The 15,886-nt window shown below is 38.3% G+C and overlaps 1 protein-coding gene across 3 annotated transcripts in view; it reads right to left on the minus strand.

Moving 5' to 3' along the window:
- BTBD8 (BTB domain containing 8) overlaps nt 1-12,898 on the minus strand; it is a 91,292-nt gene extending 78,394 nt beyond the window's left edge. For all 3 annotated transcript variants that reach the window (XM_061186317.1, XM_061186316.1, XM_061186315.1), the window contains exons 1-2: nt 12,750-12,898; nt 7,011-7,205 (exon numbers count right to left, since the gene is read on the minus strand). In XM_061186317.1, coding sequence (XP_061042300.1) covers nt 7,011-7,205; nt 12,750-12,898 — 344 coding nt within the window. The remainder of the gene's footprint in view (nt 1-7,010; nt 7,206-12,749) is intronic.
- Between the last annotated feature and the right edge of the window lie 2,988 nt (nt 12,899-15,886).

The raw sequence follows: 15,886 nt of genomic DNA on the forward strand, positions 1-15,886 counted from the left end.
TGCTGAAAGCAATTAAATAAATAGAAACACATTCCAGATGATTTAATATTATAAAAATGGCAATACTCTCTGAATTAATCTGCAGATTCAGTGCAACACCTATCAAAATTCAGCTAGTTTTCTGCAGAAATTGACAAGCCAACCCTCAAAGTCAAATAGAAATGCCAGAATAGCCAAAACAATCTACACAGAACCAAGTTGGAAGATTCACACTTTCCAAATTCTAAGCTTCCTACAAAGCTATAGCCATCAATACTGTGTGGTACTGGTATAAGGACAGACATATAGATCAGTGGAATAGAACTGAGTGTCTAGAACATAGATTTATAGGCAACTGATTTTCAACAGGGGTGTTGTGATATTGTGATTTATAATATGAACTATATATTTGGTCTTTGTCCACTATTCCCAGCACGTAGCTTCTAAAACCCTTCTAATTTCCTATGTAAAAGCCACAGAACATCTTTTATTATAGTACTTAAGTTTTGTTCCCAGGTCCTGAAATAGCTCCAGAAGGATAAAGGTGAAATGAATGTCTTTTGTTATTCATAGCAAGCCCCTTTCAACCATACCAGAGTTTACATTGCTTGTGAAGTTGATGACTTTTAGAAAGCTCCTAAAAATGGGGGCTGGTTGCCTGGAGAACCAACTAAGTGCTTTGAAGGTTGGAACTTTCAGCTCTCCCCTCCACCTCTGGAGAGGGGAGAGGTTGAATTACTCACCAACGGTCAATGATTTAAACAATCATGCCTATGTAATGAAGCCTGCATGAAAGCCCTAAAGGATGGGTTTCAGTGAGCCTCTGGGTTGGCGGACACATGGAGGTGCTGGGAGAGTAGTGAACCCAGAGAAGGCTTGGAAGCTCCTTCCCACATCCCTTGCCCTATGCATCACTTCTATCTGGCTGTTCCTGAATTTCTTCCTTTTATAATAAACCAGTAATATGGGAAGTAAAATGTTTTCCTAAGTCCTGTGAGCTGCTCTAGCAAATTAACTGAACCTGAGGAAGGGGTCATAGGAATCTACACTTATAGCCAGTTGATCAGAAGCACAGGTAACAACCTGAGGCACAGGTAACAATCTCCAGGTAAATAGTGTCAGAACTGAGTTAAATCCGTAGGACACCCAGCTGGCATCTGGAGAACCTCAGAATTGCTTGGTGTGGGGAAAAACTCCTGCGAATTTGGTGACCACAAGTGTCAGAAGTAAAGTACTCAATGAGCAGAGTATTAAGAGTAAAGGAGACACACAGGAGGGTGTTTTTCCTTTACAGGTATTCAGACAATCCAATGGGAAAAGAAAAGTCTCTTCAAAAAATGGTGCTGGGCCTCTCGCCTTCTGAGACGGCCCACACTCTGTCTGTGGAGTGTGTTCCTCCCAGGGCCACTCTTGCCTTTTGAGACAGACCACATTCTGTATACGGAATGTATCTGTGTATCTCTAAATAAATCCACTTCTTACCTACCCAAAAAAAAAAATGGTACTGGGACAACTAGATATCCAAATGTGAAAGAAAAAGGTGGACCCTAGCCTCACACTATATACAAAAATTAACTCAAAATAGGTCAAAGCTCTAAATGTAAGAACTAAAAAGGTATACACAGGATAAGTAATTGTGACCTTGGATTAGGTAATGGTTTCTTAGATATGACACTAAAAGCACAAGTTATAGAAGAAAAAATAAAATGGAAGTCATAGAGATTAAAAACTTTTGTGCTTTCAAGGATACCATCAAGAAAGTTAAAAGACAACCCACAAAATGGGAGAAATGTTTGCAAATCATATATCTGATAAGAGACTCGTATCTAGAATATATAAAGAATTTCCAAAACTCAATAGTGTAAAGACAAATAACCCTATTTCAAAATGGGCAAAGAATGCGATCAGATAGTTCTCCAACGAAGATATACAAACAACCAATATGCAAATGAAAAGATATTCGACATCACTGTCCATCAGAAGAGTGCAAATCAAAACCACAATGAGTTACTGCTTCACACCCACTAGGGTACCTATAATCAAAAAGACATAATAACACGTGTTGTCAAGAACACAGAGAAATTGGAATCCTCATACATGCTGGTAGGAATGTAAAATGGTGTAGCCAGTTTGGAAGAGTCTGGCAGTTCCTCAAAACGTTTAACATATGACCCAGCAATTCGACTCCTAGGTACATAACATAAGAGAATTGAAAGCATATGTTCACACAAAAACTTGTACATGAATGTTTGTAGTAGATTTATAACAGCCAAAATGTCAGAACTGAAATGTATATCAACTGATGAATGCATAAACACAATTTATATCCATATGTACAGAAAAGAGTTAACATAGGTGGGACTGCTATCTTTTGAAAGACTTGATGGTAAGAGTTGTCCTTGGCTGGTATCTGGGAACATTATTTCAACAGTGTTCCTAGCATTCTCTAAATGACAAGGGTGGCTCAGCTGTTGTTAGCTTGTGCATTGTTTATACAAATAATATGGTTTATGCTGAACACATGCTTTCCTTCTAGGAGTCTGGAATATGGGTACACATCAGGCAGGAGACCAACTCCCGGTAAAAACTCTGGGCATTGAACCTGTAATGAGCCCCCCTGGTTGGCAACATTACAGAATTGTTGTCATAACTCATTGTAGGAAAATTAAACATGGCCTGTGTGGCTCCACTGGGAGAGGACCGTTGGAAGCTTGTGTCTTGTTTCCCGTGGATTTCACCCCATGTACCTTTTCCCTTTGTTTCCTTTGTAATAAATCAGAGGCTAGAGTATAACTATATGCCGAGTCCTGTGAATCTTCCTAGTGAATCATCAAACCTGGGAATGGTCTTGGCAACCCTTGATCCATCACACAATGAAATATTCAGCCATAAAAAGGAACAAAGTATTGATAAACAACACAACATGGATGAACCTTGAAAACATCACACCCGGTTTAAAAACCCACACATAAAAGGCCATATACTATAAAAATCCATTTACATGAAATGCCCAGAATAGGCAAAACCATAATGACAGAAAGTAGATTATTGGTTGCCAGGAAGTGGGGGGAGGAGAGAGTGGAAAGTGACTGCTAATGAGTATGGCAATTGCAATTACCAAGAATTAAGTTATTAGAGAAACTGACAATAGTCAGTTTCTTTGAGGAATGAAGAGGAGTGACCTGGAAGGGTCTATGGATGACTGACCAGTGGTACAGATTGGTAAAATGAGATTCAAAGATAGGGGGTTTAGGAAGAAAGGAGGGAGAAAGGTCTAGAGGCAGTAATGAAGTTCACAAGTGTTTTCAAATGTACCTGGGGGGAGTTCCCTGGTGGCCTACTGGTTAGGATTCTGGGCTTTCACTGTTGTGGCCTAGGTTCAATCCCTGGTTGGGGAACTAAGATCCTGCAAGCCACATGGCAAAAAAAAAAAGTTACCTGGGAATTTAGGTTTATTCAGGTATGGTGAGGCCAACTGATCAGGAGATGATTACCAGTGAATAGATAGTTTACAACTTACAGTTCACAAGAGGAATGGGGCATACCATGCCAGGTAGGGCCACATGGGGAAGCAACAGGGTCTATTTAGAGACAAAACAGGGAGGGCAAAGCACAGGCAAAAGTGGTTTTTGTGGGAAGGAATGGGTGCGGCAAGGTAAGCAGCTGAGCAAGTTTAGGATTAAATAATTTGAGTAATTTGGGGGAGAGGAGGCTCTGGGCTATAAGGGTGGTCTTTAGTTGTCTGGTACCTGGCTCTGGGATGATTAGGGAAGAAGAGTGTTGCCTTCTAGAGTATAAGAACCAGACAGAAGAGGTGGGTGTAGGAATGGATTCAGGATTACTTGGTTTGCATATCAAAGGCATGCTCAGGGAATTAGCTAACTCTGGAAGGGGCAGTCTCTCCCCAGTTAGTGAGGCCCCAGATGCCAAGTTACATATATATATAGTTAATATTACAAGACACCTATTCCACCCACTTCAGCCCTACTAGTATAAGGGATGTGGGAGAGAAAATAGCCACCACCTGAGAAAGCTGTAGGGGAAACGGAATCTTTTATACTGTGCTGCTGTTCTATGTGTTTATTTGATTGACATTTTATACTAGCATTTCCCAGTTATTGATGTTAAATTGAAAATTTAAAGGTCTTCCCTTTTTTCTTTCCTTTACACACACACGTGCACACACACACACACACAAACATGCACACACAACTATAATGTGGTAAGTCTTAGGAAATCAAAGATTTTTATTGAATTTTAATCATGAGGTCATAAAGCAGGAACTACTTTCCAGTGCCAATCATTTGAGCCATATCTGAAGACACGGTACGTAAAAAATTTCTTCAAAGCCTGTACTTACTACTCTAACTTAAGTGCATAGCAAAGGACACTACAATAAGTAGCAATATGACAGAATACTTCAAAACCTTTATTGGTTATTTAAAGAGAAGGATGTGTGTTGAAGATACTTATAAGGACTGCATTTCATACAATAAAAATTTAAAAATCTATGTTATCAGAATTTTTACTAAAAAATGTTAATCTCAATACTCCACATTATAATCCTCTCCTTATGCTTTATATTAACACAGAGAAATTTCAATACAATCTGCCTTTTAAAAAAGGGGGAGGTATATCACAAGCACTTTCTATACGCAAGACACTGATGAGATACCACTGGGAATGCTCACATCGATGAGATGATCTAATCTCAAGGAGCTTACATAACCACAGACATACTTCACTAACCTAACACAAAACAGAATGTGATTAAGTGCTTAAAACAGAGGATTGTGAAGTGCTAGGAAGCACAAAGCCATTTACTCCAACATCTTTGTTTTAAATATGAGAAAATTGAGGCTCAAAGAAATCATAAAACAAGGTAATGCACAGCCAGAAGGCATATCTCTGTCTTGTTGCCAAGTCCAGTGCTTCCTCCACTCTACCATACTGTCTCTCATTCAATCTTTTTTTCTAACACTTTTAAAGACAACAAATAAAGGATAACATTAATGTAATTTCTCTTTCTCTAACATATAAAAATTTGACTTTTCCTAAGCATCTTTTTCTAAACATACACTCAATAGCTGGAGAAATGTATAATATCAAAGGCTACTACTATGAATAATACTTATAATGTATTCAGTGCTTACTATATCTCAGGTCACTGTGCTAAGTGCTTCATAAGCATCTAATTTAACCCTCACAACAATGCTATGAGGTAGGTATTATGTCCATTTTTCAGGTGAGGAAACTAACGTAAGTGATCAGTCCAAGTTCACACAGTTAGAAGTGGTAGACCTGGCTTGACCACAGAGCCTACTCTACAACAAAGCCACTATACCACCTACTAGAAAAACAAAAGTGTATATTTTAAAATTGATGGTTGGAACTCAGTGATGAACCTATTATGATCTATACTGGAAAATGATAATGATTTTCTAAATTGCACTTAAAGTATCTGTTTAAATTATAGTATGTTGTACTGTTCTTACAAACAGGGGAAGCCAAGGTTAAGCATTTTTCTGTTTATGCTTATTGGAGCTTCATATAAGAAACTCTGAAATAATAAAAACAGATCATTCAAGCAACTGTCAGAGCATAAAATGAAGAAAAATACACCAAATCACACACATATACTTGAAGTTTAATTATCCAAAAAGAATTTTCAACATCAAAGTCAACATGATTTTGATTATAGGCAAAAAGTATGTCAGCAAATAACTAAAAGACTAGCATCTAAAAAATACCTAGGATTCAGGACATAAAAACACAAAAATCCAACTCTGATTTCTCATAAAAGTTAAAATGATAATTGGCACTGGCATTAAGGACAGACATACAGACCAATGGAAAAGAATTTAGAGACCGGAAATAAACCCTAACGTTTATGTGTGTATTAGTCAGCTTGGGCTGCCACAACAAAAATCATAGACTGGTGGCTTAAACAACAGAATTTTATTTCTTACAGTTCTGGAGGCTGGACGTCAAGATCAGCTGCCACCATGGTGGGGTTCTGGTGAGAACTCTGTTCGTGGCTTGCAGTCAGTCACCTTCTCACTGTACCCTCACATGGCAGAGAAAGAGGAAGAGAGAGAACAAGCTCTCTGGTGTCTCTTCTTATAAGGGCACTATTCCTATCATGAGGTCCCATCTAAAGCTAATTTACTTCCCAAAGGCACAATCTCCAAATACCATCACGTTAGGGAGTAGAGCTTCAACATACGAATTTTCAAGGGAAACAATTCAGTCCATAGCAATGGGCAACTGATTTTCAACAAGGCTGTACAGACAATCCAATGGAGAAAGAATAGTCTCTTCAAAAATAGTACTGGGACAACTAGATATTCACACACAAAAGAATAAAGTTGGTACCCTTCCTTACATTATACACAAAAATTAACTCAAAATGGATCACAGACCTAAATGTAAGAGTTAAAAGCATAAATCCAAAAAATTCATAGAAGAAAGTATAAGAATAACTCTTTGTGACCCTAGAATAGGCAATGGTTTCTTAACTACAATAGCAGGAGTACAAGTGACAAAAGAAAATTAGATAAACTAGGCTACATTAAAAATCTAAAACTTTTGTGTTATAAATGACACCATCAAGAAAGTGAAGACAACCCACTGATTGGGAGGAAATGTTTGCAGATCATATGTCTGATAAGAGCCTAATATCCAGAATACATAAAGATCTCCTATAACTCAATGATATAAAGACAAATAATCCAATTGAAAAATGGACAAAGGATGTGAATAGACAGTTCTCTAAAGCAGATATATTTCTCCTCTCTCAGGATCAATCTCAAGCAGAAATGAGCCTCTCCTAATACTAAGCCTCTAAGACTCTAATACTAATACTTAGCCTCTACTAACACTAATTACTAAGATAATATGGAATTTAAGTTAGAAGGTTATAAAATAGATATGAAAATACATGAAATAAAAACACACACATATGTTTAAAAAATAAACAATTACATACTAGATTTAAATATAAGAGAAAAAAAGATGAAGAAAGCACTTACTGTAAAAATATTCTAAATTCTGAAGCTTCAAAGTTCTCCACAGCAACAGGTTCATGATTTGTTAAGTTATTTGTATGTCCAACAGTATGAAAATAGAAATCAGGAACCCTTGCTAAAAGGACTGCTTTGTGTGCTTTGAACAAAGTACAACCTATAGAGAAAGTAACATCTGTATGGACTTCTTCTCTTAGAAGCCTATAAGGAATAAAAAGGAACCACAGTTTAATTAGTGATGCTTAGAGATATATAATATGCCCATTTTTATAAAATAAGCTTTCAAAATAACACATAAACTAAAAATACAGAGAAAACAAAATAAAGTTAGTATGAAAATGAGTTTATTCTCAGTTCATCCAAAGAACATTGTCTAACATTGGTTTAGAAGGCAATTTTCTAAAATTTATAATGAAAACAAAAGGTAATTACACTAAAAGAGTAAGACTATTTTTTCAAAAAATATCTTTTCCTTTTAATTCCTTCTACCAGTAAAATTTATCTTCCACTACTTATGTTGATTTTCCTTTATAATGCATGTACTTTAGATTTATTTTGGAAAGAAAACACAAAGTAATGTGATTGTTGACTATTGAATCAATTTTTAAAAATCTTACTAAAACTGAAGCAAAAAAAGTAAACAGTCAACACCACCAGCAAACCACACGCAATAACAGACAATCCAGTCTAGAAACTGGTACACTGCACTTTGACTATTGTTAAATACCAAGTCTGAAATGCAGGCTTGGCTGTCAAGAATGTGACATTTAAGCCCTTTTCCATTGCCCACCCCACAAAAAATAGAACTATGCTCTAATCTATTATTAAAATGATGGACTCGAGGAAAGCCCATTCAAATCCCTTTACTAATGTGCAGACATAATTATGGTAAAGCTTACATGTAAAGTGATAGAACAGAAATCAGCATCATAATAGAAACTGTCACAATGTTTTTTCTGTGTGGTAACCATATATTTCTGCTCTGTAAATATTAAATAATACTTCATATAGTATAACATTATCATCAGCAAGTTATGTATTCTCAGAGGACTTCTGTATTGCAGGATATAACTGGCAATCACACTAGTACACTATAGGAGGTCCAAGTATGGATAAAGATATCCATTACAGTGAAAGCTTAGAATGTTGCCACTGACACTCACTCCCCCAAGACCCAGTTAATGGCTCCTTCCTCTGATCCCTCGGTACATACCTCTATTACAGCACTTCTGTCACTGTATCATTATTATTTTTATAATAATAAAATTATATTACTTTAACATAATTAAAATATATTATATTCAGACAGTGAACTCTCCAAAGGCAATAACTGTACCTTCATTAGATAGCAAGAATTCAATAACTGCTTTTTTGGATTTGGCTGTATTTTACCCTAAACAAAACGAATGCTTCAGAGCACAAAGCTTTCAGAACCTTGGAAACAATGAGCAAATAGATGCATTTTAGTCAATATTTTAATCAATAAATTATTTTCATAAGCGATTGTTAAAGTTATGGAAGAATGTATTGGTCTCCCAAACATTAATAAAAACTCAAATTGTACAATACAAATACACCATTTATTTCTCCTTCCCACCCACCTTCTACCCATCCCCCACTTCTCCCCAAGTGAATAAACAAGCATTGCAGCTGGTAGCCATACAACTGTCACTAGGGAATCTGCCTTGTTCATAATACATGCTCATGAGTATTCGTCAAATAAAAAAAAGTTAATGTTTTAAAAAATGTTAATGTGAAAATACAGTGCTTTTTATTTTATAAAACCACCTGTATCAGTTATATGCATATCTTGTTATCTGTTACAAGTACCAATATCTGACTCAGACCTGCTTAAACATTAAGGAGGGTTTTACTGGCTCATCTAATAAACTCTAGAGGAAGGATAGGCTGGAGCAAAGGCTCAGTGGTGTCAAGGCCCAGCTTCTTTCCATCTTATTTCCCTGTCACCTACTGTATTCACCTATCTAAAGCATTTTAGACTACTGATTAAACCCAATTCTCACTAAAAATTTATTGAGCATGTACCATGTACTAAGCACTGGGGACATAAAGGGGACTAAAGCATAGTATCTGCCCTCAAGGAGTTTGTAGAAGAGTATGGAGACCAGGCCTGAAAATTAAGGCGTGTGATATACTCAATAGGACAAACTAGTAAATTTTTTTCAGGGACAGAAATAAGAGAAGATCTTATAGAGAAAAGGAAACCAAAAGGAATTTTAAAGATTGCGTAAGAGCTGGTCAAGGAAGCAAGGCAAGGTAGGGGGGAGCTCCTGCCTCCATGCTCCTTACAGGGGTTTGTGTTGAGTGTGGAGCTACAAATTGGTCAGCAGAGTATTGAGGGGGTAAGAAGTGGCAGATGAAGCTGCAGGGATAAAGATGAATAAGAGACAAAGAGCTTAACTGTATCTTACAGTTGAAGGGGAATGATCAAATAGTTCAAAACATGGGCAATTTTATTTTTCAAAATATCTCCTGTTAGTTGTGTAGAAGGGGAATTACAGGAAAATGAGAATGAAGGGGGAAAAAACTACCGCGCAACACAAATGAATGATGTAGAGGGTGTGAGCCAGGAGAGAATCAATGGTGATAGAAAATAAGGGATTAACTTAAAATATATTTAGGTAATAGACTGGCAGGAGTTGGTGACTGGAAGTAGAAGGTGAAGGGAAGGGACTAACCTAGGATCTCTCTCATATTTAGCTTAGACAACTGGGTGCTGGTGATGCCACCAGCCACTGAACTACATCTGCTATGCCAACTTCCGTCTTAAACTCCAGACATATTTTCAATTCTCCTGGATATGGCTTCCTGAACATTCACTATACTCCTCCCTTTCAAATGTCCTAAGAATTAGCACCATCTTTTATGCTTCTCTTTCTCTGTGTTTCCACGTGTAATCGGTCACCAAGCCCATGAGCTGCACACAGGAATCCCTTTCACCTTGTCCGTTTTCACTGCCATTATGTATCCCTTGACTATTACAAAATCCTAGTTGGTTTCCTTTTTTTTTCCAATTTCTTTCCTCAGTTCAAGATCTAATTATGTTCATCCTCTATTTAAAAAACATCAGTGATTCTCCACTGCCTCCAGAATACATTCCAAATTCTTCACTGAAGAGTCTCTATGGTCTAGTCTTAGTTTACCCATTCACCTTCAACTACTTTGCCTGCCATACCCACAAACCCCTTCCAAATAAAGCTACCAAATTGTACCACATGTCCCTGATGCTCTTAGTCACATCTGAATGGACAACGGACTGAGGCAAGGTTAACCATTAGCCAATGTGGTAGTTAAACAAGTGAACTCTAGCAGAGATGTTCTATAATAATCAAGAGCCAACTGATCACACTCTTAAGAGAGTTTCAAAGAAAATCCAAGGTAGAGTAAGAAGAAGGAATGGGTAAGGAGAGAAGCAGAAATGAAGGAACAAAGTTACTGGAAGATCATTTTGCATAACTACCATACTTTAGAGACGGTAGACTGACTGGGTCCATATTCTGGTCATGAGACCTTGGGCAAGTCACTTTAATGTCCCTGGAGCCAGACTGCCAAGGTTCTTATTCTGACTCCACCACCTCTTCTCTAAGGCTCAGTTTCCTTATCTGTTAAATGGGAATAACTACAAGATTTACCTCACAGGGGAGTAAATAAAACACTGCATGTCAGCCCAGTGTCTAGCTAATAGTAGGATGGCAATAAGAATTTTTATTACAATTGTCTTGAACAATGGTCCATATCTCAATGAGGTCTTATTGTACAATTGCTGTCATATCCCAAGCAACTTTCCAATTCTACACCTGAGCTGGCTTTTTGACTACTGAAGCTGTTTCCTATTTTTTCTCACTTCTCCATATATCCTATTGCCTCAGGTAATGCAGAGGAGCCTCTGTTCCTTGTTGTTTGAAGCAATTCAATACAACTTGCTTTCCCAAAATAAATGAAGCTTTTCCAAATCTCTATGCCTTTGTAAAAGCCATTCCCCTTGTTTAGATACTCTGATTTCTCCCTTCCTAATCTCTAAGCAATTTGTAATCAATCCCCAAGAGATCACTCAAACATCACCTATAAAGCCTCCCCCAAATCACCTCAGTCCCCATTATCTCTGTTTGGCTATTACCTTTCTCAGTAGAGTGCAAGCACAACACCAAAGTCATGTCTTATTAATCTTTGATTTTCAGAACCTAGTACATACAGTGCTAGGTATATGGTGGGTGCTAGCTACTTTATTAATATTTGTAGAATAAAACAATGATATTGCTGTGCTTAAAGAAGATTACTTTGGCATAGCATTCAAGGTGGCTGGGTGAGTATACGAGATTTTTTAGTTGTTTAAAAAAAAAAACCACAAAAACACTTTTGCTTGTAACAAGAACTTGGGACTTCAGGATTCCATCCTTTAATTGCTGCTAGGATGAGGATAAATTGTTCACCTGCTATACTTATGACCTCATTTTCTTTATATAAATTAGATGTATTATCTTCTTTAAATTCATGACACTTCAAGGCTCACAATACAGCCAGAAGAATAGAGCCACTGAAGAGGAGTACCTTATCCTTAGAGATTCATCCTAGAAACAGAACAACTTCACCCTCATTTTTTTTTAATGTTGTACATCAATTCCCCCAGTGGTGGAGACAAGGCAGAATCTCTCATAGACAGGCCCAAATTAAAAGGAAATTTTTTTGCTTTATAAAGTTCAGTTTATAACTGGTGGAGCCTTAAGTGTGGGCAACAGTAGGCACTTTTTAAATGTAGAATGCTGCACAACTGTTATTAATAGTAATTATGTTTACACTAGTTCAATAGTTCTCAAAGTGTGACCCAGGCCAGCAGCATCACCTGGGACCTTGCTAGAAATGCAAAAATCTCACGCCCCATCCCAGACCAACTGTATCAGAATTAAGGTCTGGGTCTCAGTAAATCTAAGCTCTCCAGGTGATTCTGATGCATACTAAAGTTCAAGAATCAATGTTTTGGTGGAAATGGAAACTAGCTAGGGAATATTTCCAAGCTTCATTTTCTTTATAAACTGAGATGATGTTCCTGGATTCACTGTAGCCTGAGTTAAGCTTCACAACAACTTTCCATTTGCTAGAGTCCTCATGGGAACTGGGAATTGCTGGGAGTTGCTGCGGGCTGTAGAGTATTCTAGGAGGAGAGGGGAAGCCAGGTTGCGATCAGAAAGTATTTCTACGAAAGCATTTCTGCTAAATCGTTTAAAGAGAGCTCAGAAGAAAGAGACCTCCAACGCTCCAGTAATCTGATCCATCTTTACTCATTCTAAATAGATACTCAAAAAAAATTTAAAAAAAAAAAACTCTTCTACGTAATTTTATCATTTTTTCTTAGAATTGTTTGAGCTTATAAAAAGTTGTGTAAGTTTCAGGACCACGAAACCTGTATCCACCCCGACATTAGCAAGTCTTTCAAGACTTAAGCCTATCCGTGTTAGAGTATTTTGGCATAAACTAGTGCTGCACAGAACTATGATGGTAATTTTGGTTTTCTTCTTGAATCTGGTACGTGGTCTCCGAGGTGCTCTGGATTGGTTATATAGGGCGAAAGAACCCGCTCTGTAGTGAGGAGACAGGTGAGTGTCCTGCAGTGGCCTGAGGTGAGGAGAACAAAGCAGGGAGGGATGGAGAAACCGAGGAGCCACAGTTTCTGGTACGGAGGTGGGCGCCTTAAGAACTGAAGCAGCCTGAGTTCCCGCCTCCTCCTACCTGAGCAGATCCTGGCTGAGCTGCTCCGAAACCATCGCCTTCAGCCGGCGCCGCTCACTGGGCCCCTTCCTTTGCAAGCCCTTACTGCAAACTCCAGGGGACTCCAGAAGTACCACGGGGGCCACGCTATACTCCCCACAGCGGGCCATGTTCCACAAAGGTACGGCGGCGCCCCGCAGGCCCAGTACAGGGTCTCACTTCCCCGCCTCTGGAAGAAACGAGCGTTTCAGACCGAAAGCTCTGCTCCTACCCGAATCCGCCCCCTAAAGGAAAAGGCTGACGCCTCTCGTCTGTTTGTTGACGGTCCCTTATGGCTACCGAACCGCAGTCCCGGAGAATCTCGGAGACCCGGTCCGCGCCGGCACGTGACCCGGGAGGGTGTGCGCAGGCGTAGTAGCTCTGTTTAACTCCGCCAGCGGGCGGTCCGCGCAGCGCTGCCCAGGGAGCGAACTATTCTGCGGAACTAACCAGGTCTGCGCTTTATCCCTGTCCCTCTGCTTTCCAGTTGGTGCTAACCAGTCATTTAAATAAATGTTTTATCGAGAACTGAGTTCAAATCAACCAGTGCAGCCTTTCAGCACTTTGTCTTCCTGCGGTGTCAGCGCTTTTTTTCCCAGGAAAGACAAATTCACTAGACCTTTACTGCGGCGAGTCACACTCCTTCACTTACTGCTTTGGGCAAGAAAAATTGGGGGTGTGAGGGGCGCGGGAAGAACTTCGTAAAATCAGCAGGAGTCACAACACTCCAGAGCCCCCTGCAAAGGGTATGGTATAATGTCTAGAAGACTCCTTCCCCTTCTAATCCAGGGAGTGGCTCATATAACTGCTCTTGGACTTAAGCAGAGAAATGTCAGTTATATTCCCCCACTTTGCATATAAAGCTCTAAAAGTTATGAGGTGGAAGAAAGGAAGTAATGTTGTAGGGGTAGAGTCTTTAATTGAGCAAGGAATTGGGTGGATTGATGAGCTAATAGAAGTTTGAAAATTTGGTGTGGAGAAAAGAGCTGGAGCGAAATCACTTAAAAAGTCTTTTGGTTTTTTATTTGATTACTTCTTCCAAAGAAGAAGGTTCAATCCTTCTGCTTCATTCAGAAGCTCTGCACAAGGTAACAAGTACATACTAATTGCTTGGAAAATATATGGATATTGTACCAGAAGATTGGCCAAGAAGCAGGCATTTCTACAAATAACGACCTTCTCAATTGTTCAGACACCTTAATTATGAATATAGTGGATAATTGATTTTTAATCATTCCTATAGAAAAGAGGAGTATCAAAGATAATATGATAGTTAATATTTATTGAGTGCTTTTTAGGCAAGAAAACTGCTCTACCTGCTTTCTATGTATTAACTCAATTAATCCTCACAACCACCATTTAGGTTGAGCCCAATTACAGATGAGGAAGTTGAGGCATGAGAGGCTAGATAACTTGGTCAAGGTCACACAGCCAGTAAATGGTGGTCTAGGTATTAAAACCCAGACAGTTCAGTACAAGATTCTTTCCCTCCAAAGTCCTGTAATACTTCTACCATGCCCCTTTATCAGCTGATGAAGCAAAAATTAGGCTACTCTCTGGTTGGGAACGGATGACAGATGGTTTCTGGTCCATGTAAATTTAATTCTCTTAAACTACCTTAGGCAGCTTAGGCAGCTTTGTGAAGTAATTAAAGAAAAAGTACCCTCTTAAAAAACAAAACAAAAAAATAGTTTTAATGATGCTTTACATTCCACCATTAGAGATTTTTTACTTAAAACATTATTTCTATTTTAATTAATTTATATCTGTAGTCATTTACACCTTAATGTGAGTGAAATTATAAAAAATTTTTTCCTCAAAGGCTTTATGATCAGAAACACTAGAAAGTCCTGGGAAACTAGCAACAGGAGCTCTGAAGGTAAACACTGCTAAACCCATAATTTTATTTAGGGTTGGCCTTAACTGTGATCCTCATGTGTGAAAAATAAGTTTAGGTAAAATTGCCTTGGAAGGCAAAAAACTCATCTAAGTACTACAATTTCATGAAAAAAGTGATTCTCTTAGATGTATTTTTTTCTTTCTTTAAAAATGTTTTCAAATGAAGCATTTCAAACATACGAAGAAATAAAGAGAGAGGTACAGTGAACCTCGATATACCCATTACCAAAATTCAACAATTACCAAGATTTGGGCATATATGTTGTATCAGTTTTTCTTTACTTCCTCATCTTTTATTCCTTCCTTTCTTTTTTCCTTCTTTCTTTCCTCCTTCCTTCCTTCTTTCCTTCCTCCCTTCCTCCCTCCCTCCCTCCCTACTTCCCTCCTTTCTTTCTTCCTTCCTTCCTTCCTTCCTTCCTCCCTCCCTCCCTCCCTCTCTCTCTTTCTTCCATTCCTTCTAAAAATTTTTAAAGTAAAGCCCCAGACATCATTTCATTTTCTCCTATATACTTCAGTTTGCATCACTAAAAACAGTGTACATTTTCTTACATAACATTACAAAACCACTAATGGTATTCCTTATAAATCGACAATAATTCCATTTACTATGTAGCCCATTGTAAAATTTTCCCAACTGTCCTAAAAAATATGTTTTACAGTTGGTTTGTTTGAATCAGTTTTCAAACAAGATACAAGGTTACATTTGGTTCTTTCATCTCCTGAGTTTCTTCTAATCTCCTGTATTTTCCCTCATGACACTGACATTGTGGCAGAAGCCTGAGCAATGTGAGCTGTAGAGTACGCCACGTTTTAAATTTGACTGCCTCTTTGTAGCATCACGCACTGTGCTCATCTATCCCATATATTTTCTGTAAATGGAAGCTGTTTTTAGAGGCTTGATTATATTCAGTTTCAATTTTTTAGCGAAAAAAATTTTTATAAGTGGTATATTAGTTTTCTATTGCTGCTTTAACAAATTACCACAAACTTAGTGGCTTAAAAACAACACACTTTTTTTTACTTTCAATTCTATAGGTTGGAAGTCCCACATGGATCTCACTGGGCTAAAATTCAGCTTTGGGCCGGGCTGCATCCCCTTCTGAAGGTTTGAGGGGAGAGTTTCCTTGCCTTTTCCAGCTTCTCAAGGCTGCCCATATTCCTCAGTCCTGGGCTCTGCTTCTCCAACTTCAAAGTTAACAGGTTGAATCCTCCTCACATGG

The sequence above is a fragment of the Eubalaena glacialis genome, chromosome 3 (genome assembly GCF_028564815.1).
Source record: "Eubalaena glacialis isolate mEubGla1 chromosome 3, mEubGla1.1.hap2.+ XY, whole genome shotgun sequence".
In the NCBI taxonomy this organism is placed as follows: domain Eukaryota; kingdom Metazoa; phylum Chordata; class Mammalia; order Artiodactyla; family Balaenidae; genus Eubalaena; species Eubalaena glacialis.